This window comes from Amblyomma mixtum, chromosome 3 (genome assembly GCF_055824585.1).
Source record: "Amblyomma mixtum isolate Tamu chromosome 3, ASM5582458v1, whole genome shotgun sequence".
Lineage (NCBI taxonomy): Eukaryota > Metazoa > Arthropoda > Arachnida > Ixodida > Ixodidae > Amblyomma > Amblyomma mixtum.
Genome location: NC_143014.1, coordinates 205,544,419 through 205,571,153, shown reverse-complemented (window position 1 = coordinate 205,571,153; position 26,735 = coordinate 205,544,419). Strand labels below are relative to the sequence as shown.

General features: G+C 43.6%; 2 protein-coding genes across 4 annotated transcripts; one reads left to right on the top strand and one right to left on the bottom strand.

The window, feature by feature from the left end:
- Positions 1-1,128: 1,128 nt before the first annotated feature.
- On the bottom strand, positions 1,129-14,085 carry gammaSnap1 (gamma Soluble NSF attachment protein 1). Its single transcript, XM_089582535.1, has 10 exons — positions 13,848-14,085; positions 13,676-13,743; positions 13,476-13,560; positions 13,358-13,375; positions 12,669-12,809; positions 3,946-4,012; positions 3,807-3,877; positions 3,419-3,577; positions 3,242-3,362; positions 1,129-3,153 (listed from the first exon to the last, which is right to left on the bottom strand). Exons 1-10 carry the CDS (start codon positions 13,922-13,924, stop codon positions 2,944-2,946), a joined length of 1,017 nt encoding a protein of 338 aa, XP_089438661.1. The 5' UTR covers positions 13,925-14,085; the 3' UTR covers positions 1,129-2,943.
- A 39-nt stretch (positions 14,086-14,124) lies between these two features.
- LOC149353395 (seipin-like) lies at positions 14,125-25,602 on the top strand. Of its 3 annotated transcripts, none has more exons than XM_089582533.1 (9): positions 14,125-14,678; positions 14,864-14,939; positions 15,088-15,163; positions 15,374-15,441; positions 16,453-16,587; positions 16,717-16,814; positions 17,295-17,494; positions 20,034-20,117; positions 24,926-25,602. In XM_089582533.1, exons 1-9 carry the CDS (start codon positions 14,491-14,493, stop codon positions 24,967-24,969), a joined length of 969 nt encoding a protein of 322 aa, XP_089438659.1. In that variant the 5' UTR covers positions 14,125-14,490; the 3' UTR covers positions 24,970-25,602. The 3 variants fall into 3 exon arrangements, with proteins under 3 accessions (XP_089438659.1, XP_089438660.1, XP_089438658.1); XM_089582534.1 differs by lacking the exon at positions 24,926-25,602 and adding an exon at positions 22,910-23,062 and having other exon boundaries at positions 14,127-14,678; XM_089582532.1 differs by lacking the exon at positions 24,926-25,602 and adding an exon at positions 22,959-24,877 and having other exon boundaries at positions 14,128-14,678.
- The last annotated feature ends 1,133 nt before the right edge of the window (positions 25,603-26,735 follow it).

Here is a 26,735-nt window from a genome sequence, read left to right as displayed (position 1 = left end):
GCCCACTTCGATGCTACTACTTCAGTTTGGAGCCAACAGTTATTCAACAGCTCTTATTGGTTCCAATCGTGTTTTGCGACCAAGTGGACAGTCCAACAGGAACATTCTAATGCAATGCTCTAAGCATTCCGGCTAGTTTCTATTGGAGCTCCCAATTAGTTCCAAAAACACTAGTGGGAAGTTCCCAATTGAACCCAATGGTTTTTTTCGCCTGGACATCCACATGGTGCTCACCACTCCTAATGGTTTGTCCTTCGAGAAGTTCGCACAACTGTCATGGACATCATCTCCCCGTCCATTTCTGGGTGCTAAAAAAATGCTATGTAAATACATCAAGAAACAATCATTTTTGTTGACAGCTGTGTCCGCCCTTAAAAATGAGTAGTGTATAAAGAATCGTGTGGCAAGGGCTTGACATGTTTAGTGCACTTAGGTTAGCAGCCGACTGAGTATTGTGGGATGAGTTCACAACCATCTCTATTTTGCTTTCGGCATGCGCTACTGAGATCAAATGAGCTGCTGCTTTTTTCCATTTTTCTGCAGTCACGAACTATTTGCTTCCCTCCACAATTCTTCAAACAATATAATTACTCACTTTGAATGAGTAAGCACGCCAAACTGTGTCGAGTATTCTTTCTTTGGAATGATGCACAAGTGCGCACAGGTGCGAATAGTGGGCTATAATCTGTGCACGAGCCAAATTTGACATACTGATGCAATTAATCATGCTGCTATCGAAATAGAAAATTTAACGTTTTTTTTCAACTTCTCAAGCTTGACTCTATTTTATGTAAACAAGACACTAGCTTTTCCTTATGCCCTCAATAGAAATTCAGAACTAAAGGGAGGGCATTTACTCTGCACTGAATTAAAATTTAAGGCAAATGAAGACAATGACACAAGGAAGAGAAACAAACAACAGAATAGTATGAGGCTGTGGGCAGTTCAAGACCTAACAAATGGTAATAAGTGTTCATCTCACTGCGCTTAATCTACACTGCAGTGTTTGTCTTCACTCAGGATAAGTTTTACTGCAACATAACCAAATGGGCCAGACTGCAACAATCATGCTCCACATGTGGATTTGCCACCTTTTTTGAAATAAAATAAAATGAAGTACAAAGCAAACAAAAATGAACAGCTTTATTTCATACTCAAACGTCTCAGGATTTATTTGCAAAAGAGATGTTATCTTTTCAAGAACAGCAATGGTTTAAAGCATGAAGGCAGAGAAAATTTAGGCAAGTGTACTATTTCTATTTTTGTACCAATGAACTGTTGAATTCAATGCATGCTTTAGAATCACCTAAATGAACTCAAGGATAAAGAAAAATAATTAAATTATAAACTCAAATATTCAAATAAAATTTTTACATGTCACACCCCCTTACCTTTCTGTTAAAATATCATGAGACAGCTGAGACAATAACACAAGGACAATAACATATCTGGTAGAAACCGAACCAAACATATGTAAAACTGAAAAGTTTCACATCACTGTACAACATGAGGAAAACTTGCACATTTTTTTCTCTCCATAATGGCATCTGCCAAGAGGGTTCAGCAGAATGAGAACATCCAAAAGGATAATTGTAAAACACATGCATGGGCATGCTGTTAGATGGCCTCTGCTGTGTTATTTATTTAAGCATTACAGGAAACATTTATAACCATCGATTTATCATACGACATAGATCACAATCGTGACATCTGGTAGGAATGAAGTAAAACTGGCAAAACCTACAATGTCTCAGTCGCTTTGGGAAGTTAAACCCCTATAAACCCAAAACCTGCAAGGTAGTGTCATCGTGACTTCTTCCTAGCCATAACAAAATAAGTACAGGGAAATAATAGCGAAAGGAACACAAGCTTTGCACTGAAATACAAGTAACAATGAAATCAGAGCAGCCTGATTGCATTTCACAAAGAAACTGCAAAGAGTGCCAAAGTTTCAAAACTCGACACCTATAGATATGACTATGACTGTGCATGTGCCTGTGTGCCATTTTATATGCACCTCAAACAGCTGCTACTTGACGACAAGTTCTTACAACCTTTTGATACATCAGATATTCCACAATTCCAGATATAAAATCTCAGCAGGACACAGATCAACTGGCATTTTTTTATCCCTAACTGCAACAAATCTTATTCTACTAAAATTAAGGTACACTGTGTCAAGTACAGGTACACTCCAGTGTATATGCCATCGAAGCCAATTAATTAAGAATGCAACTATGTTCAGCAAGACATTTAATTGATTAGTTTGAATAAAGTGAATTAAATGAAATGCTTAGCTTGTGCATGATAAAAAATCAAACAAATTTGTTTTGAATACTTTAGGACACAAAAGCGACGCCCTAATATGCTGTAAAAAAATAGATCTAAACACTCAGAGCACATGCAAGCAGCCATTCTATACCCTAGTGCCCGACATGCACACACATCCACAATCAAGAAAGAGTTGAAAAGCCAGAACAAGGTACAGCAATATGCAACATTTTTCCTTGCTCAGGATAACTACATGGGCACCATGTAATAGACTCTGTGGCAAAGTTGTAAAAAAAATGGCAAAGTACACTTGAGTGTTGTTTTCCAATGACAAGAAGTACCACAGGGCACCAAACTGGTTCACTATTGTTTCAGCCATAGTCTCAACAATTTTTGTTGAGAAAAAGTGTACACAAGAAACAAGAATTCCTCTCAGCACTGTGTTTGCCAGGATATGCACCCAGAGAAAGTACAAGGCTGCACAATGACAGCACACATGCACGGGCAGGAAGGTGGGGTGGCATGAGCCACTGCGCAACTAGATGTTCTCCAACACTTACTATGCATAAATCCTGCACAGAGATGAAGTAACCAAGTACAAGCAAAGGGCACTGAGAAAGCCAGGAATGGTAGCATTGTGATGAATAACAGAAAACACAACCTCTTTCATTCTCACAGAAGACCACCAGCATATTCATCTTCAGAATCTCCGGCAGCTGCTGAATCAGGAACTTCTAGGTGATCCTGGTCTGGCTTGGCAACTGTTTCAGCATCAGTATCCTGGGTGACGTGTCTGGTCTCAGCAGCAGGCTGAGACTCTGACACAGTCTTCTTGGCAGACTCGGCCACCTGCTGTCCAAGCATCCTCGCCAACTTGGCATACTAAAACAAAAATGCAACAAAATACAATGCACTATGCAATATGCATGACCTCAAAATTTTCTACACGCATGCCTGCTAGCCTACTTACTTCTGTGTCCATGTGCTTGAGGAACGGTGCATTAAGGGCACGAGAAACCATGTCTGGATCCCCCTCATCACATCCTTTCAGCAAACACGACAGCGTGTCCTGTTCTTCTGCCTCAAGAAACCTGCACACACAGTTTCTCAGTGGCAAGTGGGCACCCAGAAGGCTGTGTCTGCTCACCCTCCATCATGGTCCAGGGCCTTGCTGGCAGCTACAAAGTCATCTCGTGCCAGGTGGACAAGAACCAGAGCTACCACCAGTCGCCCAACAGCCCGCTCGTCCTGAGCTTCAGTCAGCAATTGCTTCTGCCGTGATATAGCCTCCGCTGCCTCGTCCCACCTAGTCACAGCAGAGCAGACACACCAATAGGGACACGGTGCCCGAAAAGATCCTCTATGATTCAACACAATCTAAAAGCCTCAGCTATTCTTTCACAGTGAGCACCTGGTGAAAGCAGGTAGTGCAAGAGCAGGCAAGACAATCTGTGGCAGGCATACAGCCACAGGTAACAAAAAAATTTTTTTCTGAATAAAAATACAAAACAGAGATGAACCGTGCAACGCCTCACCTAGAGAGCTTGAGCAGAAGACGAACAGCATGACCACAAAACTCTGCAGACTGCCTGGGGCGATCTTCAACCTAAGGATTAAGAAACAAAAATGCTAGCCATCATTTCAGTCTAAAGTTGAATAACTGAAATGCCTTACTGAAACTATTTCAGATGCCCTGTTGAAGAACTCAACTGCGACTTCAGGAAGCTTGCTTTCAACAATTCTGAAAATACAAACCCACACAACATTTTAAGAAATGCCAACAACCTAAACTATATTCTGCGTATAGATGCATGGACATCTGTTTGTCACGGTGTGCTTTATCTTCTACCAATTATGCTTTGCCTTGAATATATCCTCACATGAAAACACTAAACTACATGGATATATAGATGATGCATGAGAATAACCGCAAGAGAACCACTTTTGGCAAAGGCTTGGCCTCATTAAGGAACATAGAACACAGCATTCATGCACTTTTTGAATACACTTGTGACAGAAGACAACCAAACCACATGCTGTGCCACAATCAAAAGGGGCAAAATACAACAAAAATACTTTGGTTCATGATACGTGCACATATTCAATAAAGAATAATCAGCGCAGAAACGAAAACATGACAAATTTATGCTGAGTACACTGGCAGAGGTAGAGATTGTGGGAATCCTGGCTTCCCGCCGTTGCCTTTGCGCGGCTGTTGCCGGCTTCCCGCGTAGTTTCTCCTCTTTCCCTTGCTCCCGCCTCAGGCTGCGGAGAGGCAGCTAAGTGACTAATCACTGTCATTTGGCCACAGCTCCGCCCCGGCTCCCCAACGGCCTTTGCCATTGGTGCCTTTTGGCGGGATATTGGGACCCGCTTTGGCGGCCGCGCACCGCGCGAACGTCCGAGCGGAGCGCAGAGAGAGGTCCCTCTGAGACAGCGTAAGGTGTGTACGCTACTGTTTTGTCCGTGCCGGCCTTTGCCGTTCGGACCAGTGCATACTCGAGCTCGCCCGCACGTGTCCTCTGACCTGCAGCAGCTCGAGCCTGTCCAGCGGGGTCCAGCGACCTCCGACAGGCGTACCTTGCGTTGATTGCCCACTCTCTCTTGCAACCGGCCCAACGGTCGACACAAGAGAGAGATCACAGCACTGCCGCAGGGACATTCTCCTGCAGCGGTGTGCTAGCGGTGCGCATTGCTCTAGTCGCTTCGTGCGCGCAGCGGAGCCTTGCTCCTCGCGCGCGCCCCCGGGACGGGGTGACTATTGAGTGTTTGTGTATCTGCTGAAGGACGACGTGAATAAACGTCTTCTTCGTGAACTTGGAGGCCTATTTCTTTGCGGCGAATCGCTCTCCTCCCTGCGGAGGTTGAGTGAGCTGCAGCGGTGTCCCAGGGTGTATGTGGTGACGGCTGATCGGGGCCCTTGGCTCGTGCGAAGCCCGAACCCGCGGTGGTTGGTGGCCTGTGTCCACTCAGAAACCCACAAGATGAAATAACAGCAAATGTCAGCAATGCTGAAAACACAGGTGGCAAAATAATATTCCATGAACATGAATATTCCACTAACAAAAAATTTTCAGTGCGCTAGCATTAGATGGGTCACTAGTGAAAAAGCCGTGACTCGTCATGCTGAAAGCCTGGCAGTAACTCGGGTAAGCTCGGAGGAGCATCGTGCCAGCTGCAGCCAACGGGAGGAAGCTCGGGTAAGCTCAGAGAAGTGTAGCCGCATCAACTGCAGCCAAGTGGGCAGAGGGCGTAAAGTTGAAGAGCGAGAAACGCGGTTGCATACACATGCAGATGCCAGAAAGAAGAGGGGAATGATGAAGTTGCCGGAGGAATGTGCATTGCGGCAAAAGATGCAGATGCAGTGCGGCATGGATGAAGCCAGTCTTTCGACAGATTCCGAAGCTGAACCACGTGCATGACAAGCTGAATAGCAACGCAGAAGAAGAGAGCACCAACGAGAGTCAACCAATCCAGTGGATATAGCAAGGGGGCAGACCGAAGCAGAACGGCGAAGACAGTATAACCTTGCTGAACAGGACGCGGAAATAGATGAAGAGCAAGAAACGGAAAGATGAGTGAGAGCGAAGAGTGAATGATGAAGTTGCCAGAGGAATGTGCAGTTGAATGCCGTGTACAAGTGGCTTCAGAGAACGTCGAACAGAGGGAACTGCGACTCGAATTGTACCGAAAAGCTCAGGCAGCTAATTTCAAGAGGAAAGCAGAGGAACGAGTGCAAGAGCATTTGAATGCAACTAATTTTTGAGCTTTCAAAAATCTAAACAAAGATAAAGCTAAATAAGGGTAAACATGCTAGCACACCTAAGTCTCATTCAGCTTAACTACGTCAATCAGGGGCAACTTTTTTTCTGGATTCTCATTTCTCCTTCAAATTGTGCACAAAAAAATTTAGGGCTGATCAACTGAAGTGATGCAGAGGAAATGTGACAGCATGTTTCTTTCACGCGCCAATCTATTTCTAATCAAGATTCTATTCCAATTCTGAGTCCATTGTCTTTCACTCCCCAATCTACTGCAATTCTGACTACTCAACAATGCAAAATGTGTCACACTGCTAAATCGTGGCGAGTCCTCGTATCACTACCAGTGCAGTGGCGCAGCAATTAAGCAATGTGCCACTGCAGTGCCAGGGGGCTGTTTCAAACAGCCACCAGAGGTGTTTCTGATACCCAGGGTACTCTCCCCAAGCAATGCGAGAAGAAAGAGCTCCCAAAAGCCTCAATTTTGCACAGATAGTTCTCCCGAATACTGTCTATTTTGCACATAGGCCTGCTGATGTCAGTCATTTTCTTCTTGCGTCATTTTCATTTTTGCTGAGCAATTCTTCATCCAGCACCTCCCTCCCCTCCTCTACAAGGGAAGAGGAGGAGAGGCAACAGCTGGCAGGTGGGGAGAGTTGGAGGAGATAGTTGACAGGTGGCGAGAGGAGTTAAACACCACGTGCCATGGTTGGCAGATGGAGCCTCACAGATGCCAATGGACAGTTTTTGCCTTCATGGCCCACCTAATGCTTTCGCATTAAAACTACACAGCCCTACATCTGTAGACCACAAAAGACTGGCGAACTTCCTTTATATAGTTTTGACACGAAGCTTTATTCGGGTACTGTAGAAGCCATTTTTTCAAATGAGTGGCCTGAAGTGCTCACACTTGGAGATAGAAAGGTTACGGAGGCTTGTGGCATGTGATCCGTTATATACTCGTGTAATGCCCTGAACATCACATATGATACAGACTATATAAATGTCAGCAGTTTTAATCTCTGCTCAAATAAATAATAACATTTTTACAGTATGACACAAACAGTATTTCAAGACATATTTCTCATAGCAAAGCCAAAGACAACCCTCCTGACAAAACAACCTAAAATTTCAATGGCCCTACAGCTACATCAGCATGCAAAGGAATTATTTTGGACTTTTCTATTGACTTATTGCATGTGTCTCAGCACATGTGCCCATTTTTATTGTACTTAAGCATTCTAATTTTCCCGATTTTCTGATTAATTGCACAGAAACATATACCTTACTAAATCTATTTTAAAACTACCAAATACACAAGCATACATTTCCCAATGCATGGGCCAGAAATCACAGAATGCTGGAGAACTTTAACATTTTCACTCCCTAAGCCTTACAGGGATATGCACAGCATGTTGAAATGTCAGTGCAAGTTGAACTGTCATCGCAAATAAACATGTAAAACTTGAGAGTTCTTTGTAGTATGAATGCCAAGGAATGCCACTCTGAACCTACGGTAGCTATAGAAGAATGCCTTTCCAGTGCAAAAACTTAAGTGCCAACATCCTTCGTACAGCATGCTAAGATACTGTTCCAACTGACACGGCTAATGTGACCTTCTAATGCAAATTCAACAATTTAAACCTAGTGAACAAGGCAGGATCTGCCATCTCCTCCGCTGTTGGCACTAAGTGACTGACAAGTCTGGGGGGCTGAGCCCATCACAGTTGAAATAAAGAAACAAAACACTGTAACAGGATTTGAAAATATGGGCGTTGACTGTCACCTCTTGTCTCTTTCTCCTATAACTCCTTATACACTCAACTTTTGTATATTTTTTGGGCTTGTCATACGAGTACATTAAGCTTTTTGTAGTGCAAAATGAACTCCGGAAAAGTACAGCAGCTATGACCAAGTAATCCCCTACTAAAGTATGCACATATTTTAACGTCGAGACTGCAAGAACACTGTAGTAGACAGCAATTTCATAAAAATGAAGAGCCGTGAAATAGATGAATGAATGCTTTAATGCCCAAATTATGAAAGAATTGATTCATTGTATGAGGCAACATACTCACACTGAAGAATTAAAGTTACATATTTGCTAGTAAGTACCATTACAATTCGGAAAATCGGTGTATAGCATACCAGTCCATTCTGTGCAACTAGCATGAGCTTTAACAACCAGCTTGGAAGGTTCTTGAAGAAAGTTGCATACACAGTTGTTATTCTTACCTAACCGTGCACACTGCATTTCTAGCAAAAGAAAATATTTTGGCCATTGAAGTTCTACTGCTTGAACTTTGCCATAGAGAATGTGGAGATTTAGGGGGACCCCATTCCAGCATGAGAATGCAGAATGTGCCAACAAGTCCTGCACAAGGACCTGAGAGACAATATGCACTTACAGCGCTCAAGCCACCTTCTAGTGAGCCAGTAGGTTTCCACCACATTCCTCACTGCTGGCGATGACTGATAACCTTGGGAGTTAATGCATGCAGTGCTTGTTTATATGTGACTGTGTGTTAATGACATGGTAGAGAAATAAAGCATTGCAAAGAGGCATATAGCTGTGCCTGTTTGCTATCATCCTTAGTTTCTCACCTGTCACAACTTCATGCGAGTCCCCTAAATAGTTGCAGCTTATCTCTCTCATCCCTCATATCATGTGTATATAAAAACTTTCCTGTAGTGTGACGTCTTTCTCAAGAAAAAATGATGCCAGCTACAACTTGGCAAGCAGCCCTCATACGAGCAAAGCTGCCACTTCAGGCTAGACTGCACCTGAAGAAGCCCTGAAATATTTGTCCAACATGGAGAACTAAAATAGAGATGAAGGATACTGGTAAGACAAGCATCTCTGCAATTTTGTTCCAAGTGCCTTGTTTCCAGGGAAGCCACAAGTAATTAAGTATACCCTCCATTCACTCTACAACCTTCCTCCTCAACTCGCTCCCCAGGCAGCTAGGACTATGCTCTGCCCAGTCAATGCTGAGTCATCCAGTGACAGTTGTCTACCAGTCAGGTGTAGCTGAGCACCTTCTCATGCTGGCCTTTTTCCAATAACCTCTGTCGTCTGCAAGCTGGAAATTCTGAAAAAATCCTCTAGAAGTGGCTGCCTGCATATCAAGAAGAGTATTATTTATTATTCATACACACATACTGCATCCTCTAGCGAGGCTATTGCAGTAGTAGGGTAGAATACAAAGAACAATACAAAGAAGTAAAGAAAGCAATCATACTTCATTAGGAACAGGCTTGTAAGAATTCTTCTAATGATAATGAATGGATGTCGCCTGCTAAGGAATTCCCAACTTCAATGGCATGAGGGAAAAAGCTGTACTTAAAATGTTAGCGCGGGCATAAAAGATCTTAAGGCGGAGGAAGCCTTTAATGCCTCATCGTTGTAAGCAGCAGTTGTCGACAGAGAATGTCACGCTTTTCAGTTGGTCGAAACGGTCGTGACGTCACAGTGCGCCAATTTCAAACGGGGCCAATTGTACTTTGGCTAGTAACCATGCAACCAATTAAGGGGATCGTATAGTGATGCTCCAAGTAAGTGGGGCTGAGTTTAGTTAATTGCTTAATTAACCAATTAGCCTAATTAACCAATTAGCCTAATTAACCTTTCTAGTCAGACCAGATAAATAAATAAAACCGAGTAGGAAATTGGTAGAGTTGGGGAATCGAACCAGGGTCTCCGGAGTGTGAGACGAGCACGCTAACCACTCCGCCATGCCAGCTAGATGGTTTGGAATGAACAAAGGAGCGTCTAGTGAATATGGTGCCTTCGTTCACTCTCATCTTCCTCCCTTTCCTTACGGCGAGGTTCAGGTGTCCACCGAGATATATGAGACAGATACATTTCCTTTCCTCAAAAACCAATTTATCGATGAGCAAGGCATAGAGCCGAATGGGCGATGGCATTCTGCGGACTCCCTGGCAGTGTTGCAAGACACTGTCACGTTCCACTCTTAGAGGAGAAGCTTAACATCTCAACCACACATCAGTTACACAAGCAGCAACACTGCGCCTAAGGCAAGGCTTCTGCCTCACAGCACTTTAGGTCAACAAAGTGCCCCCCCCGAATTTTTTATAGTTTTATGGGGGTTTAACATCCCAAAACAACCCAGGCTATGAGGGACACCGTAGTGGAGGGCTCTGGAAATTTCGACCACCTGGGGCTCTTTAATGTACACTGACATCGCACAGTACACTGGTGGAAAAGGGCGAAATGTTTAGGACATGGTGGCTCTTTGTAGATGAAGGTTTTGAAAATGTCAGATAATTATCTAGCGAAGAAAAATGAGGCGAACTGACTAAGTGTCCATGAATTGGAGGCATTCAAGAAGACAACATGCAGCAAGAGTTGCGAGTCCTAGTTGGGTAAGAAAAGCAGATGGCGAAAAATCCATGTCAAATCTCCTAAAAACAAAGCGCCCAGTTTTCTTTTGCACAGATTCCAGTTCGTTGACCTCACACTGCTTACAGGGGTTCCAAACTACACAAGCATATTCGAGGATGGGGCAAATGAGTGTTTTGTTTGTTAAAAGCTTGGCTTCTTGAGGAGTAGCGCGCAAGGTATGATGTAGTATCCTAGTCTTTTAAAGGCCTCATGGCAGATATAGTCAATGTGTTTTGACCACGACATGTCGTGTGTTAGCAGAAGATGAAGATATCTGTATTCGTACACTCTTTGTAAGCTGACTGCATTACATGAATACGTGAAGAAGGAAGGGCATGAACATCGTGAAAATGACATACAGACAGTCTAAGAAAAGATAATATTCATTTGCCATGTCTTGGACCAGTTGCAGAAATCAGCGAATTAATTGTTAAGGAAACATGATCAGCTGGTGATTTAACTGTTTGATATAAAACACAGTCATCGGCATAAAGGCGCATCATTACTGAAGTGTGAAATGGCAGATCATTAATGTACAGGAGGAACAAAAGAGGACCGAGCACAGAACCTTGGGGAACCCCATATGAAACATTAACTGAAGATGAGTTGGTAGAGTTGTAGCGTACATACTGGGAGCGCTGGGAAAGAAAGTCCAATATCCAGTTCACCAGGGATGAGTTTTTTAGTAGAGCAGACAGCTTGAGCATTAGTTTAGGGTGTGGAACTGTATCAAAGGCCTTTGAGAAAGCTATAAATAAAACACCAACCTGGTCACCTATATCGGGAGAACTGCTGATGTCATGTACGAATTGTGCCAGTTGTGTTACAGTACTGAAGCCGCGACGAAAGCCATGCTGGAAAACACTTAGTATGTTATTAGTTTCAAGAAATTCCATTATATGTTTAAAGACAACACGCTCCGGCATTTTACATGAATGTGCTATTAAGGAAATTGGCCTGTAGTTAGATAATAATTGCATGCCACCAGATTTAAACAGCGAGAGAAACTTAGCAAGTTTCCATGAGGAAAGAAAGAGTATGGATGGAGTAAAAGGATTATAGGATGATCCCAATAGCAGTGGCCTGCAGAGGCCAGCTTAATGAGACGGTTTTCTATCCACTGCATACATGCATATATGCACACAGCTCTTGTGCTGACTGGCTTGTCTGCTGAAGAGTATTAGTCATCACACAGGCAATATGTTCATCACTCTCACCGCTTTGTGGTTTCCAAGCAAACGATACCGCAATACTGATTAACTGCACCCAAAAAAACAAACTGCAAAAAATAAACTATCAGCAGAATGACATGCACAGACTGTGAAAGTGAACGATGTAGTAATATGAGCGAATTAAATCCTGTCAGAAGTGCAGCATAGTTTTGTACAACAGAAGTTGGTTCTCATACTTTTGATAGTTTTTAGAAAGAAAGTAGAATATTAAAAGATGCGCTTTTGTATTAATTTTGGCAGTGTTGTCACGAATGAATCCACTAGGTGAGAAGCATGCTAAATGCATGGAGTATTTTTGTCCCGAGCAGTAAAAAGATGATATTTAAAAAAATTATAAACAAGAGGCCCCATGAAAGTGCTAAACACCTACAAGAATGCTCAGAAGGACCTAACCTACTGACTCCATGCATTAGAATATGACCATAAAAATTGTTTCAGGATAACTTAAAAATCTAAAATAAATATAATTCAGCTTTTCGACTTGCATGACACTAAGAGGAAACAAATGCCTTTATGAATATGGTCCCATGCAAATTCACTGAAAGAAACACCAAGCCACCCTCTGTCAAAGCTTTCTTTAGTTTGAGAAACTGTACTAACGACATTGCTGCTTTGACTTTCAGTTTTCCAGTATTTGTTTTCCTTGAAGGGAGAATAATGAGTGTACATATGCTGAAACATTTTTCAACTACAATGAGCTTATGAGTTCAAAATGATCATAGTAAAAATAGAACCCTGAACCCACCTGACTGCAGCCATAAAGCTAGCACTCAGGTGGGTGGCAAACTACTTGTGCACATAATTTGGTTAAACCTTGCATTTGATGCACGACAGCCTTAGTTGCTTATATGCCACAGAACACAACAAATTCTTTACCATGTACATCACATCCTTGACAATAAATACTAGCAGAGGTTCCAGAAAAAAAAGCTTGAAGCTCGATCTCAGCAAAAGGCAACATAACAATTTGACAGAAACGGGCACAACGACTGAACTCACTTGGCTCCTCGCTCCAAAACTAAAGCTGCTGTGTCAGGACTTCTTGAGTCAATGTACAATCGAGACGCCCTGTCAATGAGTTCAGCTGTCGCCTGCAGGTTACCCATGTCTCTGCTTACCAATGCTGCTTGTTCCAACTGCCTGCAAGGAAAGCAAGTACTAGAGTCAGTGCCTTTTGTAAATATTAAACACAATCCTTGTAAACACATCTTTTCCACTATTTTTGGTGTGCCCCACACAGGACTAATGCATGGAGTCTACACTAGATTGCTGTACAGCCGCAACTGCACAGAACTGCATCCACTAAGAAAAATATACAACTTTCATTAAATCAATCAGCATGCGCCCACTCCATTGCATAAATATGAGCATATCTGTCCAAATGTAAACCTATACATATCTGTTGGTACCACTAACCTCTAGTCATTACGGACCCTGCCGAGTGTTTGTCACGTGGGAGTGATGAGGTTTTGCATGTTTAAGAACGAATTATCTGGCTACTCGCGCACATGAGGAAGAGAAATGAAGCATGCGCGAAAGCAGAAACCGCGCTAACTGCAACGGGCCCATCTTCTTTCCCAGTATGGCTTAATTCTAGGTGTGAATCGGTACTCCAAAGGCACCCAATCATTTCAGAAGTATAGTTTTTGTAAGTTTTGTAATTTCATGAGTTACGACGATCGACTTACTTGCCACTAGAGAAGAACCTGAAATAACAAAGTCAAGGATAATATTCAGACTCCTCAGCATTGGCCTATTTGCTCGTTTAATGTAATCCAGAGCCCGAAAGCATGCTGAGAAGGATACGATCCATTTTTGAGGTAGCAGTCGGCTGCGCGGAGATGGGCGTCTTTGCACTGGTCCAGAGCTTTCGCAGCTTTGAAGCAAGTAGCTGGTAGGGGCGCAACGAAGAAAAACAGTATGAACGGAAACGACGTAATGTATCACACGTAACGGACTCCACGAGATTTTCACATGGAGCGAGCAAGAAAAATATGCTACGTTACCTGCTTTGCTGAACTCATTTGCAGCGCTGTCCAAGTCTGGTTTCCACTTTAAGAGGCCAGTTTTCAAACTGCGAAGAAACGTAAGGTGTTAAAGCTGGGCCTTACGAGCTGATCGCTCCCTTATGTAGCGCTGATTGCACAGTGAAGCTTAGTGGGCCGACAGCAATACTACCATTTCTCCGCTTGCCGCAGTGCCTCTGTACCTTCAGCAATTTTTCGAGTTGCCGAAGAGTTCACCGGCGTACCCATTTTACTCAGCAATGTGATTTAAGAGCTGGCGACGCGTAACTCACACGCCCAGCAGCTGCATTGACACGAAATGAAACCAGAGTCTGATGAAACTAACGAGCCGTCAGCTGCAGTCACAACAGCCGCATCGTCGCATGCCGCATCAGTGGAAGGCGGAGAGCGCGGTTGCCTGTTTTGCCCGCTAGGAGTCCAAAGCGGCACGGCATTACCATCATCGTTATAGTTTATTTGTAATTGATGGATAAAGACGACGTACTTGCTGCTGTTCGTGCCCCGCACATTGGCTGTAATGAACTTGAAAGACGACGTATTTTTCTTTTTTTTTGCCTCTTCCGTAGTTGGAATTTCGACCACTACGTAATTCACGACACGATCAATCGCTACACTGCTACCTCCACTCTACCTCCACCTGAGCAGCACCCAAACAAACACGCGTGCTATCTGTGCCAATCTGTGCGGTGCATTATCGGCCTGAGCTGCCTGGCGGCTATGATCACCTCCGGGTTGTTGCGCGGGGAGCTTTCGCATATCCTCATTCTACTTTCCTCAAGCGAAGTGACCGCGGCATGATCTTCACGCTGCTCAAGCTGCCACTCACCGTGTTCGGTGGCGTCCGGCAGCTCGTGTCCCAGTCGTTCTTCGTGGCCGTGCTGTTCTCGGTGATAACATGGACGTCCATACTGCTCTACGGCGTCTTCTACTGGAACTACATTCCTAAGTCGTCCCACGTATTCCCGGTGCACCTGCATTTCGAGTGAGTTTGGCGCCGAGTTCTGGCTTTCCTAGTTCGGCCAGCGCGACCTTGGAAGTGCGCGGAGTCGTATCACCCGACTATTCGTCTTTACAGCTGTTTGAGTTCAGGGCTTAGTTTCGGAAGCGTGACTGATCAGGGTCACTGACATGTCGCCGTTTCCGCGGCGTCTTGAACGCTCCCTGCAGGTCTAAAGCATGTCCAGGCGGCTTTTGTGACTACCCAATGGCCAACGTGACCATCGTGAGACCGGGGCAAGACGACGTAAGTAAAGACGCGAGTATATTATGCCTCCCGTGCGTAAGTGCGCGGCACGGATGCGTATTATACCATTACACCCGCCATTATCGCGGGCTGGGGGCTGATTTCAAATTCCGCGATGACCGTATATGTCACTGCGTTATCGTTCCAGTACTTGGCCAGGGGTCAGAGGTACAAAATCTACCTGGAACTTGAAATGCCGGAGTCAGAGGCCAATCAAAGGATAGGTGAGGATTGCATCGCCGTTGATTTGCTTGTATTCGCTCGTCGCTGTAGTTAGCAACAGCAGCAGACAGCCTGCTTATCGAGCGTCACGCATTCTATCGAGGCGAAGGTTTTTCAAGAAGACGAGAGAAAAAGAACGGTTGTGCGTGATACTGCCATGGCCAAGGGCCGGTAAAAAAACTTCTACGCTCTGTCTGGCCACACATTCGCAGGAATGTTCACAGTCCGACTGGACATGATCAGTGAAGATGGAGAGGTGTTGAGGTCTGCACAGAGATCGGTAAGTCGCCTCTCATGGGAACCTTATCCATCTTCCTCACATGCTCCTCCCTCGTTGCCCATATATTTCTTTCTTTTTCACTTTTGTGTGTGTACAATAATACTCGTAATAGCTTGTTCTGCTCTGTCATTGGCTTTCTTGAACACCAGAGTACACATGCATTTTGCATTACATAGCCAGTCGAGTGTCTCGTCATGGCTCTACCTGACCTGTCGCATCCCTTTCCTGTTTACACTGTTGCTTTTGTAGCCATCCTTCTCCCATTCATAGGCTCTATCGCCTGTATTTTGCCCTTCTTTCTTCAGTACTCTTTCGCTTTCTTCCCTACCATTGCGCTTTTATCTCTCTGTCTAGACACTCTTGTCCCCTTGCATATCGCATTGTACTGAGAGCACAACAGCAGCTACAGAAGGACCAGAAGGAGTGGAGCAACCTGTGCAGACTGGCTCCTTCCTTCATGCACTGCCATGATTCTACTCCAATTCTCTACTGATTGAAGCTAACATGACTTTTTCCGACATCTGTATTGCTATTTCACGTGCAGCCTTGTTCAAAAGTCTTCAGGTCATATGGAGTGCTTTTCACCGGTTTAATGCAGCACTCACAGTACCCCCAGGCTCCAGAAAATCTTTCATGTGAGGGCAGGGGGTTCTGTTTACCCTACAGAGATTCGGAGCTTCAGGATTACCTTAGGTGCCACATTACACAACTGGAAAGCAAACTGTGTAACTTGGAAGATTTTTGACTACGACTGTAGTACATGGTCCATGTCTGCGTGTTTGAGCACAGTTTGCATTCGTGTCTGGTGTTGTCAGTATTCAGTCTTTTCTTTTTCGGGATGCATGTTTCTACTTGAACCTTGTGCTTATAAAGTGTACCTAGCATTTGTCAGCATGAGTTTGTGCAAGATGGCACAAACAGCAGCTTTGCGTCCTTGCTTGTGGTAGTCAACTTTTGAACTCAACGTAATCTTTTGCCACATTCATTTCTCCTGTCGCTCTTTTGTAACAGGGTGTCCTGCGGTACAAGTCGGTGCTAGTCAGACTTTTCTCAACATTGTTTTACATTCCAATGCTCCTCCTTGGATCAGCAGAAGAGAAGCAAACAGTGTCAGTCCTGCTGTTTGAAAGATACATGGAGGATTATGTAAGTTGGGCACTGTGACAGGCCTTTCTTAAGTATTTTGCCAAGCTATCTTGCTCGTTAAATGGTTCATAGTTAATTTGTCATGCACGGCCACAGACTAGCAAATAACTTTTTGTTGTTCACTTACAGGCAAAGCCAGCAACTCAAGCAGGCATAATGATCCGAAATAGTCACATTGAGGTCTACACAGCGACACTGAAAATATATGCAGACTTCACAGGATTGAGGTGAGAATAGTTTTCGTCAGTGGCATAAGACACCGGTTATGTTACCATTTCAGCTAGTATTAGCTAAAGTGTTGGACCACTGATTTGAGGTTTGTGTCACATCTATGCCCCCCACCACTTTTTTCTTTAACATTTTGTACGCATTAGAAAAGCTGATTAAATACTGTAGTCAGTACTGGTGTCACAATCCTAAAAAAAAAAAAAATCTTTTTTTCACGAGATGCCCAGGTCATGTTTTGTGGATGGAGATATTTTGTTTGTTGGTTGCATCTTGAACCGCAAATTTTGCTACCAGATCAGGCCAGTAGTGCTTACTCAGCTAAATGAGAGCTCAGTCAAAGGACTGTTCGTGAGTTAGTGTACAGTGTAACAAATCTCCTCTGGTGTCGTGCTTTCGTCCTTTCATTGCTGCTTGGCACTGCGACCGTTGATCAGTAAACGTGCATGCATAATTTTATAATTTGTGGCAATGCTGTCCAGGTACCTGCTCTACAACTGGCCACTCACATCAGCTGTGGTGGGCATATCAACCAATTTCTTCTTTGTGAGCCTGGTGGCGCTGCTGTCCTGGAACCACCTGGCTCCAGCCAAGCCAAAGCCACGCCGATCCATAGCTGATAGGAAGAAGCGTCCCAGCAATGGAAAGAAAAAGTTGGAGGAGCAGGTCGACGAGGCAGCAGGTATGTGGCAGACATTCCCAGAGCGCGCCGAGCTGAAGTGGGATCCAAATGAGTGGGACTGGGATTTGTGATGCGTACTGTTTGGAGCTTGTGAAGCAACTGTGCCTGAGAAACTTGTCTAGCTGGTGCGTCATTTGTCACCTGGGATTGGGAGCATAGTAAAGTAAATGATGTGAGCATAGTAAAGTAAGTTATGATGTGTAAGTTTTGTAACTGCAACTTGTGGCCTTGATGTAGAACAGAAATATTACATTTTGTCTGTTGTTGGCAGTGTGAACAGATTGTTGCCAAATAAGGTACGCCAGTGTTTGTGCTTTCAGATGTAAACTAGTGTACCACCTTGTTCATCCTTACATCCTTTCACTGTTCATCACCTTCATATTCTAGACCCCATGCTGAGCTTGGCACGTTGCACATGATGTAAATATATTAGTGGTGGTGTTTATGTATTGCCCCTCAGCACATCTTTTCTTTTTTCCATTGAGGGTCCGGTAAAGCTGCTAATGCAGGTTGTTGGTCCGAGTCACGAGAGGTTTATTTTTGTTGTAATCATATTTCACAGAAGAATGTTGGCATCGTTGAAACGATGAATCATTTTACGTCATGTTATGCTTTATGTCCTGTGTACAAAATTTGTGTACAGAGCAGTTGAAGGAACCTGTGTGAGTAACCAAATGTGTATGGTCCAGATTGACGAGTGATGTTTGAGCCTCGGGGCTTGCCTTCTAGTCCTTCAAGCTTGACATTCTTTAATTATTTTGTTGTTAATATTAGCATTGTTAATGCCAGGACTGTCTTTCATGATGTAAACATGCATTCCTCACTAGTGCCTTCCAGCCCAAGTGGTTGGTTTCTAGTTCAACTTTGGTTACTGATAACGTGCCACATGTTTTGCTTGTAGGGAGTTTTTGTGTAATAAAATCCATTTAAACTTAGTCTCTGGCGTCAATGGTGAGATTAGTTTGAACTCATGAGTATTATTACACCAGACTTCCACTAATGCTCACCTCTGGGTCCAAAACTTTTCACCACTCCCATGGTGCAGAAAAATAAAGACTTGCATAATTACTGCGTGCTCCGTTTTATACTGTTTTACCTTCATACGTGCTGCAGTCATTAACGGCACTGCTGTAATAAACTAGAGGCCATTAGCTTTTCTAAGGCCCACAGTTCTGAGGGCTGGTGCTAACAGCGTTTGAAATATTTGCATGCTGCAACTAAAAATGCAGATGCTGACAGTATAATAAACATTTGCTGACAACCTGCTCTTCACGTCCTCAGTGTCTGCATGTAGTGACTGATAACTGAAGTCAGTTACAGTTGTGACAAGAACAGCATTCTCTAGTTTCATAGCAAAGGTTGGCAAGCATCACCATTATAAGAAGCAACATTTTCATTTTCATAATGTGTTGCTCAATATCTTTATTAATAACAATTATGTAGCAGCTCAAACACTGCATTTTGAAAGGCGAAAATTCCACACAGAAGTATGTGTGCGCACTGTTCAGTTTAATACGCTTTCAAGAAAGAGGATGGAGTACTGACAACTCTTTTTCGAACGAATTACCAGTGCTCTGTGTCAGACATGATGTTGGGCTAGGCAGTTCACAGTGTTTGCCAAAAAAACTGTGCAAAGGTGATGGGACAAGAAGAGGCCCAAAGACACACACAAAGCGCAGAACTTCGAACTGACTTTATTTTGTGAAAACAGGGTGCTCATAAAGGCTATCAGTGTGACAAACAAGGTGAAAAAACATCCTGCACAGGGCGAATACAGTATCAACAGTGCCACAGAGTGATTAGGACTGCTGGAAAGCCTGGATGTGCCCATCTAAGAATTAATCTCTTTCCTGACACAGTTGTCACCCTTTTTGGAGATGAAGTAAGCCTTGATAACCTCTCCTTCTGTTTTTTTTTTTTGCCTTAGCAAGAAATTTTGTTTTCTCTAGATAAGGAAAACAATTTCTGCTGTCCCTGCTCTTACAGTGCAGGGTTAGATTACTGCTTAGGGGTCGCCTGTGCTCCAGAGCATGCTCAACGACGGCCAGTTTGTCCTATGTAGGACCATCTGCACGAAAGAGGTATTTCGTAGGTAACTTCAGAAACGCATTTTGCGGGCTTGCTCTGGTGGTTCTTCTTGCAAGTGGTGGCATAGCATCCACTTTCACTGCGGTGTGATGTGTTAGTATAAGCATCCAGTCTTACTCTGGAAGATGTCGAATATTCTCTAATGAGAATCATCCCAGTCTTTAATCACATCACCAGTAGATGAATTTGTGTGTAGTGCTCGCGGTATTCATATATTAAGGACAAGACAAGTAAATTTCAATCCTTGGATGCTGCACACAGGTACCTTGGGCAAAACATAAAGCCTATCATGTTGCAAGATGTAAATGTACATGGAAAAATTCAGGTTATTCAGGATTAATATGAAGACTGATCCAAGTGCTGATTAGAAAAGCTATCTTTAGAGTTTTGGAGCATGTGTATTACTGCACATGACCACCTAACAGTCTCACATGGTCCACATTTCTTCCAGATGACACTGCCAGTGATATTAGCGGCAACCAGCCCGATCTTGTCAAGGAGACAGTGGAGGCCAAGAAAGTCCGAAAGAGGAAAGGCAAGTTTTCTTTTTTCTCTCTCTCACTTGCAGCATTTACCATGGTAGCTTTTAAAAGAAAAATTAGCATTTCTTCATGTGCTGAACTTAGCCATCTGCTGTTTTTATACTTTTGTTGCAATGAAACTAGGCCGATACAGCGAATGAGAAGCTGTGACGAAATTATGTAGTTTTGTTGAATCTCTGTGGCAGTGTATTGCTTAGTAACGGTGCCTTATGCACAATGTCTTTTGTTGAGTCAGCACTGCGCAAGATGTCTGGAATGGTAGGTGTTGTGTCATTGCTGTCAAATTGTGTCTCCATGCGACATCATTTGTCTTGGTTGCCAACACTTTGCTCTTCTACTGACACGTTAACCCTTTCCTTACCATGAGAAAACAGGCAATTTAAGGGTGGTGTGCATACAATTTTTTTCCCCATTAATTAAAAAATTTTCTTTATCATAGCACATCATAGTGTAGCTGACAAATTGTCTTTTCAATGATACAAAGAAAAAATCGGAATATGTGTTGCTTACCAAAAGAAAAAATCTTTGACTTAATTTCAGACTGTCACAAAAATTCACAAAAACATTTTAAAAATACAGTCAGAAAATTGGAGAATAAAAAATCTAGAATATAGGTTTCATGCACTACTATGCCAAAAATGAGTACAGTAGAATGCCTCTACAGTATTAAAGTCACTTGAACCAGCAGAAATCTTTACATCAGTTGTTGGTGATGGCATGACTCTTAGGATGCTCTCTGGGTACGGACTAAATACAAAGTGTTGGCTTATGAAAGAAACACTCAGAAATACCTTGCATCCTGCTCTTATCGACCGTTTATATGATAATTATTTCTTTTCAGTTCTCAGATTTTATGTTATCACGTTTTCGGTTTCCTTTACCATCTTGTGAAAGTACTACACTTGCACGAAGACAATGCAACTACGAATATAGCGCCAGTTTGATTCCATGTAAAAACCAAAGCTTTGCATGAACACACCATCGTCTTCTGCAGCCTCATGGTCATTTAAGACACGCTTGACACAGTCAAGCGGGGCAAAACCGCCCACACAGTGCTGCTGCTGCTGTGCTGCAAACGATCGCCCTTTTCTTCCGTTCTCTACTCATCACTGCACCTTTACTAGCATTCCTTTCTCAGTGAACCGCGCTGCCCTCTGTATACGTTCATAGCCAGCTTTACTTTTTCTTTTTTTCGGTCTGCACCGCGTGCTTTGCAGCACGGCCCCAAGGCCTTCGAGAAGTTGGCTTCTCCTCGCGCTCTTGAGCTTGGTGGTGAAGCCATCTAAAAAAAAAAAAAAAAAGCGCCGTTTTATTGTTTTTGGTATCCATTTGCCTCCGAGCATTGACGTCGCGATCCTCGACTTCGCGCATGCCACGACGTCATAATTCTGCATGAAGTACGCCGCCATGGCCAGACGCTCTTTACTATCGCCGTTTCTTGTAAAAAAAATAAAAATCTTTCCTGTAAATGAAAAAAAAATGTACAGTCATCTATGGAAGGTGAAATGGGACCGCAGTTTCACTTTGCTATGTCCGAGTTTACTATAGCGGGGTTCTGTTGTATTAAAAGTCACAGAAATCTTCATGCTATACTTTTCGGTCAGAAAAAAATAAAAATCAATTGCTCACACCATCATCATCATCATCATCAGCCTGACTATGCCCACTGCAGGGCAAAGGCCTCTCCCATGCCTCTCCAATTAACCCTGTCCTCACAGTGCAGTGCAAAGGGTCACAGTGAAGTGATCCTGGGCTGTCTAGCAGGTAACTGTGTCCAATACTGTGCTGATGGCACGGAATCATTCAGAACATGTCCGGTGCCTTCAGATAGGCCCTGAAACAGTGAATCTCCTCAGCAACGGAGGATCAAAAGTTACAGATGGGCACGTCGATGGTCGGGGCTAAATTAAAATAAGACAAATGCGCATCATCTTCTCATGCAAAGTCGTCGCTTGCACCTACATAGTTAAGTGTCAGTGCTGTAGCATTGTGAGAACACTATCGCTGCTGAGCAGGGTCAGTGCGAGAAGAGGGTCAGCCACCTTGGGCGCCTTGCTAACGTGGTCACTCCGCGTTGACAGCTTTAGTGCGAGGTTTAAAAATACTCCCTCGTGTAGCTGACGAAAAAAACTGATTCGGAAATTGAAGTGCACTCCTTTAGCAACATACAGAGTGGCTTTGTTTGTCCAGAAGCGGCCTAGATTGCTCTGAATGGAGCATTTTGCGCCATCGTTCAGATTGAACAATTTGAATAGGTGTGGTAAGGAAAGATAAGCACTGCCCTGATTTCTTCTTTTCTTATGAAGCTGTGACAATAGTACTAGGTATTGGTCCTTTAGTGGCTGCTATTCTGTGGGGAAAACAAAAGTGTTTGGGTACCGCTAATTTGCTTTCTGGTTATCAGTTTACCTACCTCTTATGAACTAAAAATGTACACAGCAAGATGCCACATGCTTGTGCACCTACTGTCATAAGATGCAAGATGAAGAAATCCAAACTGCATACTACATTTTCCGGGCTTATTTTTGTGAGCCATGTAAGCAGCAGCAAATATGTACAATGACTTGTACCTTGTCATAAATTGCTCGAGGGATGATTTTGGTTTCACTGTACACCACTTAGGGTTCACAACACACGGCATGTAAGGTAACGATAATAATGTTTAGGCTTTTGTAGGCGTTATTGTAAGCGCAGTTTTGGGCTGAGACTCATTTATGCGATGTCCTTCTGTCCAGCGCTTGTTACTGGCTGCAAGATGCTGTGATTATTTACTTTTGACTGGCAGATGCTTGGACTTGGTGGAACTAACCTGACAAGGCACCTCCTTCGCGCAGAGCTTGACGAGAAGACTGGGAAGACACTGCGGGAACTCTTTGGAGCCACAACTCAGGGGAGTGATGCTAGCCTGTCTTCTTTCGGTGGTGACCAAGTCGCATGTGGCGACGCCAGTCCGAAGGGATCGGAGAAAGAGCCGACGTGAAATCGACCCGTTGTGTGAGGACTCTCAAAGCGATGCAAGAAGGCTGCACCCTCAGCTGTGATATAGTTCCTTGCCAGTGCTACCAGTTCTTTGCGGCAGCACTGTTGCCTTCTACAATTCCAGGAATATCCATTCCTCGTCTCTGGGGTTCATTGTGCCATATCCTGGAGCCAGCCCAAGTTTTATCTTCGTGTGAACTAATGTCTGTGTGTGATCGTCAGTGCCGCACTTGCAGGAATCCAACGTTTCATAATACTACTTTGGAAAGCCATGACAGCGTGCACACTCTGTTTTTGCCACTACACAACTCTGGCTATTTCCCAGCGGTTACGTGCTTTGGTAAGTGGAGTCTGCAAGCTCCACATGTTGTACAATCTGCAACTTTGAACTGATAATGAGCAGTTATGAGTGTTGCATGCACCATATACAGTAGGTGTCAACTACAGTTCTCACATATGACAGAACTGGAGTAACAACTCTGTCAACACATGCAGCAGTTGGGAGCTACATGGAGTGTGTCTGCAGTGAATTCAGTCAGTGCATTCTAGCCATGTAACTGTCACAGAATTATCCCAAGGGAGCAAACTCTGGTCTGTGTGTCTTGTGTCCAACACACATACATACACACTGTGCGTCACTGGTTAGACCTACTGTATAAATAGAGGCAGTTCAAAGTTACACATGATATCCCAGGGCAGTGGTCTCCCATACATTGAACATTTACGGGTTTGTAGTTATTACTGGCATATAAATATACTGCAGTATACAGACAACACTATCATGGCTATTTGCTTGCTTATGCCTCAACGTAGGACAGAGTGACCTTCTCAGAGTTGTGATGGTTATGTTTTGCAAACTTTGTAACCTGTGTTGGACGCTGTATCGTAGCAGTAGAAGCTATGGCATAGTATTTACAGTACCGTTGACATTTGCTTGCTGTTTTCATAGAAATCACTGGACATTTTTGAAGTGACTCTTTTTATTACGGGACTAAAAAGATGGACTTGAGTAAAGTTCGAGACAGATTGCGCCAAAGTGCGGTGCATATGTTTAGTATGAAGTTGACGTTCATATAGGTCCCCTACCTTTGACTGGTACTCTTTTTCCATGTATATTGACCGGCCTTCCACAGTAAAGTCAGTTGTTGCTTTCTTAAACACACTCTGCACTAGGGCTCTCAAGTACGTAGACATCCATAAGCACTTTTGTCGAGGTTTTATATATGTTGCGCACCTGGGAGCAGGCTGTCATTACAAGCTGATAGCAAGTCAGTGCTGTCGAAGCTATATTTATGTCTGAAAAATCTTAAGGAAGTGAAATATGCCACACTTTTGTCTGTTTTTAAAGCTTTGTTGATTCATTTCGGTACAGTTTCCTATTTCTTTGTCAGTATGTGCGTAGTACTTTGCTTGGCTGTGAACCTTCAGAATGTAAGTGACCTCTCCTAATGACGGGCACTCCACATAAGAGTCGAACCGATATTCTGAGTTGACTTCTGTAACGTTATTAAGTTTGTCTCTTGCCTTCTCTGTTAGGCATTTTATGGCCCCGACTGTGAGCCTTGTGTCATCAAGTCACAGAAACATTTGTATTACATACAGTGCGCCATACATTGTGATTATATTCCTCAGCAGAACAAAGTGATAATGATTTTAGTCAAGCACTGGGGGAGAGCTGCATGTCATGTAACGTGCAAGCTCAGAAAGGAATGCACTGTATTAAGTTTACGCACACAGCATGTGGGCTAGTATGATTAAAATCTTCTTAATCGTGCCCGTGTTCCCCTGTCTGACTCTCTTCTTTCTTGCTTTTGAAACATAGAACGATGGATGAGCTGCTCTAACTACAAACCGTGCCTGTTGTGACACCCATAAACGCCTGCAGTTGGTCTTCCTGAAGATATTCAGCGCAGAAGCCAGATGAGTCGGAAGGTGCGACAGAGACATCCTTGCCTGCTTCCCAGCACTTGAGATTGTGACAAAGTACACATACACAGGAGATGTCTTAACATGACCTCTTCATTTACATGTCAAAGAAAACTGGAGCTTAGCACTTTCATGAAACACCAGACTTAAAATGCTGCCAGCCCAGCCTTTGTGTCCAGAAAGTTGCCAGGAACCACAGTGTACCAGTGTGTAGGCAGTCTTGGCTTAACAAGCTCCAGTAGTTGCATGCTCACTCCAACAACGAAATGTAGGGGTACAAGCGGAGGGCGGTTCCCACAGGAAGCACCCGGAGGGTGGTTGCTCTGGAAGGAGGATCCCAGTGACCACACCAGATCCCAGGGATATCTGAGTCATAGCCAAATATTACCGGCTAAACAAACTCGTTAAACTTGCGTTCAGCAGGTTTTTTTCAGACACTAATTCTTCAGAACCTGTTCAGAAATTCTAACCAAGTGCTTCATTTAAACTGATGATACACCTCAGCCACTTTCTCATTCCTTTATTTTATGCATTGGGAGCCTCAAGATTCTTGCCTTGCCAAGGATGGTTGCCGAGGTTACCCGACCCTCCTGAAGATTTTAGTAGTAGCCATTTCTAAAATTTCTTTTTTTGTCATCACCATGTTGCAGAAACTGATGTTTTAGGCCACCGGTAATTTTTCGCATTTCTATAAAATTCTGTAGAAAACATTTCCTGTACCTCAAGCTTGGCGCATGATGGCCTTAGTTGCCCATTTGCCATTAACCCAACACAACAACAACATAGCCAAATATCTTAATTTTTTTCTGGTAGAGGATATTTGCAACATGGTCTATTCATTTGCATTTCTTGTTTCTGTCATCACAGATTCATAACTGAATGTAATAATATTGCTTAACGTGTGAAAGCCACTGGCTCCAAAAGGAAGGTATTAGATTTGGAGTATATAAGCTCATGGAAATACTTCATTCTGTGGATGTATGCTCATTATGTTGGTGCTGCATGACTTCTGGTTTGTAGTGTTTCTGTACCCTGATCTGTGTTTCGCATATGCTTGTTCAGCGTGTTCGCAGTGACAGTGTGTGATGCTATGCAGATTTTACCCCTAAAACTGTCAGCAGTGGGCCAAGCAACTACACCATTGTAATCAGCTGTAGTCTTCTTCATGCCTAAATCACAGAAAATGTAAATTAGACTTTGAGAATACAGTCGACGACTGAAAATTCGGACCAGATTTTTCGGACATGCTAGATTATTTGGATTTTTCGCGGCACTGCGACATGGCCTATAGAGCCAATTGCTCAAAGAGGCATTAGTTTGTGGTATATGTGTAGTTCAACATCTCGAGGCGACACATGGGCGATGAGAGATGCTATAGTGAAAGGCTCTGTATTACCGCAAAATACCTAGCATCCGCCCATGCTCAAATGAGCGCCCACCCCCCCTTTTTCTTGAGAATTTGAATTTTCCTAAAGGACCGAGCAAGCGCCCATGCGATTACGTCCCGTATCTGGGAGATGTTCAAAAACACGGCAACAACACATCAAGCACTGATTGTTCGAGTCTTTGCAACGCTTATCGCGGAGGTAGGGGAGGGTTGTGAAAGCGGCAATGAGGTCATTCACACAAGGCACCGAAGGTCAAGGTCAAGCAGTTTCCAAGGGATATTAAAGGGGATCCAACAGAAGCTGTCGCAGCAAGATGTC

Bases quoted from the DNA above. Each gene is read 5' to 3' on its own strand.
- LOC149353395 (XM_089582532.1), top strand. From the start codon at position 14,491: ATGATCTTCACGCTGCTCAAGCTGCCACTCACCGTGTTCGGTGGCGTC. The intron at 14,679-14,863 runs GTGAGTTTGGCG...CGCTCCCTGCAG, and splicing joins CCGGTGCACCTGCATTTCGA to GTCTAAAGCATGTCCAGGCG. The intron at 17,495-20,033 runs GTATGTGGCAGA...CATTTCTTCCAG, and splicing joins GCAGGTCGACGAGGCAGCAG to ATGACACTGCCAGTGATATT.
- gammaSnap1 (XM_089582535.1), bottom strand. From the start codon at position 13,924: ATGGGTACGCCGGTGAACTCTTCGGCAACTCGAAAAATTGCTGAAGGT. The intron at 3,363-3,418 runs GTGAGCAGACAC...CTGTGTGTGCAG, and splicing joins GCCCTGGACCATGATGGAGG to GTTTCTTGAGGCAGAAGAAC. The intron at 3,154-3,241 runs GTAAGTAGGCTA...TTTTTGTTTTAG, and splicing joins TCAAGCACATGGACACAGAA to TATGCCAAGTTGGCGAGGAT.